The sequence below is a fragment of the Mus caroli genome, chromosome 7, assembly GCF_900094665.2.
Source record: "Mus caroli chromosome 7, CAROLI_EIJ_v1.1, whole genome shotgun sequence".
NCBI lineage: Eukaryota > Metazoa > Chordata > Mammalia > Rodentia > Muridae > Mus > Mus caroli.
In genome coordinates this window covers 30,542,427-30,545,730 of record NC_034576.1, presented here as the reverse complement: position 1 = coordinate 30,545,730, position 3,304 = coordinate 30,542,427, and the positions used below count along the sequence as shown (strand labels likewise).

The following is a 3,304-nucleotide window of genomic DNA, read 5'->3' as shown; positions in this document are numbered from 1 at the left end:
TAACCAAGTAGAGCTGTTCATCAGATGGAGGGGCTCTGGGTTTTTTAATCTGTAGAGAGAAGCATGGTAGAAAAGCCTTCTCTGACTTACATGTGTAGTGGGGAGAGTTATATTACAGCATCTTCATAGTCACTAGAGCACCCTTAGCTTCCAGAAGGCCGGAGACTTCTTTCAGCAGCAACCTCTGGCTAGAGAAGGGTGAGTTGGAGGCCTGGGTCACAGATATCAGGCCTCAATCTATGCAAGATGGCCTCCCAATGTGCTGTTTGATTTGAATCTGATTCCTTGTGTCCCTTAAGAGTTCCTGTGCTAGAAACTTAGTTCCCATTACAGGGTCTGAAGATATAATGTGATGGAGAACAGGAGACACCTGGAAAGGTAATTAGGTCTCTGGGGTGTTGCCATGGGAAGGGATAAATGCTATAGATTGGGTGAGTACTGAAGACAACCCACACACTGACTTGGCCACATTACTCATGCAATTTTCTGTATCTCTAATGGTGAGGGGGTCCTCAACAGAAGGTAAAAACTTACGCTATAGGACTGTGAACCTGAAGCCTTCAAAATGATTAGTTCTTCTTTATAAATACTCAACTATGGTTATTTTATCATAGCCTTATGAAAAAGAATAATAATACCCTTTACTCTTTTCAGTGCATACTCTATAATGAGAAAGTCTGCACCTGTTTGGCCTTCCATGAGCCTCTGCATCATGAGGAACCTATATATTCTTCTGGGTATGCCTGCTGGTGTGAGCCTGGGACCGATGTGAGGATCTGACTCATTGATGGAGCAGTAAGGCACATGGCCTTGAGACTGGCCACAGAACAACTATTTGGTGACTGGTGTGGGAAAGGACTTCCTGCCATGTCCACAGAGAAGAGCTATAGGACAGATCCTAAAGCCCTAGGACCCTGGGTCCCCACTCCATGTTACACCCAGTGGGGAAGTAAGTGGGTTCAGAACTGGGTAGTTGATATTAGGATAACCTGAATTCTGTTCTGGCCAGGTCCTGCTCTGATATCCAGGCTGAAATTCTGTTCACTGTGATGGGCAGGAAACCTCACAACAGCCTTTGAAATAGGTACTTTTATTTTATTTTCTACTTGGAACTCACTGTGACAGACAGACATGCAGAACTGGATCATGTACCAAACACTAGGGAGCAGGGACAGATTCTGCTATCTAAAGCCTGTGTGGTCCTCAACAGAGCCTTGGTATTCCTGGTCCTACTCAGTTCCATGTTCCTGGGGAGTTCAGTCTGGGAGGTCATGTATGTGCCCTGTGGACCCTGTCCCATGAGGGTGACAGACACTCTAGTGTAGTGACTATGGTCTCTTAGCATTCTCTAATGCATTCTGCAGGGCATTTTGGAAGCACCACAATTGAGCTGTGACACCTCAGTGTCCCAGAGGTTGTCCCTGCAATATCCTTCAACCAAATCAGACCCAAACTTGAATTCAAAAATCCAAGCTCCCCAATGAATTGCAAGGTTTTTATTGTTGGATTCCTGTTCTTAGACACCTGGGGGGAAGGGCTATGGCCTGCTGCATCTATACAAGTGAGCAGGCAAGTGGCTTCCTTGAGAGCAAAGTTGTAGCCATCAGCATAGTGGGCTGGCTTCTATTTTTTCCTGCAAACAGAAAGCCAAGTGAGACCTCACGGATGAAGGAGACCTCATGTTCCACTGACCATTCTCTGAGACACCTCCTAGAAAGACCTGCAGCCAATTTGCAATTGCTCTTGTATCTGACCAGGACTAGGGAGCCTTGTCCCCAACCTGTTGAGACAAGCTTTGTAAAGAGCATCAAATCCAGACAGATGAGAGGAGCCAACTTGAGAGACAACATAGTCTCAGTGGGACCAAATGGGGAGGAGCTGACAGAGCCCCATGTGAGCCTTTGGGCAGCTGGGGCTCCACAAGCAAACTGACTCCTTTCACATGTTGATGATGACCCTCAAATATCTGCAGATAAAGGCAGGACCTTAACATACCTGTTCTAGGGACATGAGGGTGTTCATTTAATTCTACCCTTGAATGTCCACATATGAAGTCCACAAAGTGGCCTTCAAAGTTCAGAGAACAGGATAACATATGATTTTTTTTGAAGCTGGAGTGGTAGGCTTGAAAAGTTAAGATAAAAGAGCCAGGCTAGAGAAGGGTGCCAGGTGGCAAGCTTCTGCAGCTAGACTTGGAAGGCTGTGTCAGGAAGTCTAAACTCAGGCAGAGATCTACTGTGGCTGGGCTGAGCTGAGCAGCCAGGGCCAGCTCAGGCAGTCCTAGAGCTCCTTCCTGCCCCATCCTCCTGACATCCTCAATCAGGTGTGTCACATTTCTTGATTCTCAGTGCAGCTTCAGTGGTGTGCAAGAGCACAAGCCCTGCCGCTAACCAGACACATAGAGAGACTCACGATGAAAGTAGTTGCATGTGCCTTGTCTTCCTCTGTCAAGGTGCTATCAACACATTGCTTGATTTTTTCAGTATTTTTCAGTATTTCAGGGTCATCTTTGTATTGTTTCACGTACTCAACATACTCTTCTGAGGTTCCGTGTAAAAATAGACGAACATCCTCTTTTATAGCTGGGCAAATGCCACAATCTGGAACACAAAGACAAGGTGACCCTCACTTGAAAGACCTGCATCAGTATATCCCAGGGGATAGAGGGTATGAGGGCCTGGATAACTTGCATCCCTGGCCCCCACACAGTAATACCCACCTCCCCCTGAAGTCAGGAGGAGCAGGGCAGCCCCAAGGATCACCACAGCACCAGCAAGCTTCATGGTAGTAGTGACAGGTACTCTTATCCAGCTTGGTCCAATTTTATAACTGCCCTGGGCTGCTCAGTGGGCAGGGAGGGGCCCATGTCTGAGCCTCTCCAGGGCCCTCCCAGGACGCATCTTGGAACTTCCTGAGGGTGTGTGTTTGCGTCATTGGGAGATATGTATTTTGGCAAGATCTTGTCAATAACCTGGCTCAGCATGTTCCCCTTCTTAGTGATCTTCTTAAGGTCACTTGTCCTTTTACAGTCAATGAAAAAGATGACTAGGGAGAGGGTCAGGTGGAATCTCAATCAGACCTCCAGAGTGAGCTCTGTGTCCCCCTGTCTCCCTGGAAACCTTAATGTTTACTTAAGAGTCATACTCACCTTCAGTGTCTAGACAATCCAGACTTCAGACCACTGGCCATGTGACCCCTGCCCCGTCTTTTTTTTTAATTTTTAATATTTTTATTACATATTTTCCTCAATTACATTTCCAATGCTATCCCAAAAGTCCCCCATAGCGCCCCCCACTTCCCTACC

General features: G+C 46.8%; 1 protein-coding gene across 1 annotated transcript; it reads right to left on the bottom strand.

Annotated features, from left to right (window-relative positions):
* Positions 1-1,481: 1,481 nt before the first annotated feature.
* LOC110299152 (major allergen I polypeptide chain 1-like) lies at positions 1,482-2,793 on the bottom strand. The gene is made up of 3 exons (XM_021168777.1): positions 2,720-2,793; positions 2,413-2,600; positions 1,482-1,633 (listed from the first exon to the last, which is right to left on the bottom strand). Exons 1-3 carry the CDS (start codon positions 2,781-2,783, stop codon positions 1,604-1,606), a joined length of 282 nt encoding a protein of 93 aa, XP_021024436.1. The 5' UTR covers positions 2,784-2,793; the 3' UTR covers positions 1,482-1,603.
* Positions 2,794-3,304: the final 511 nt, after the last annotated feature.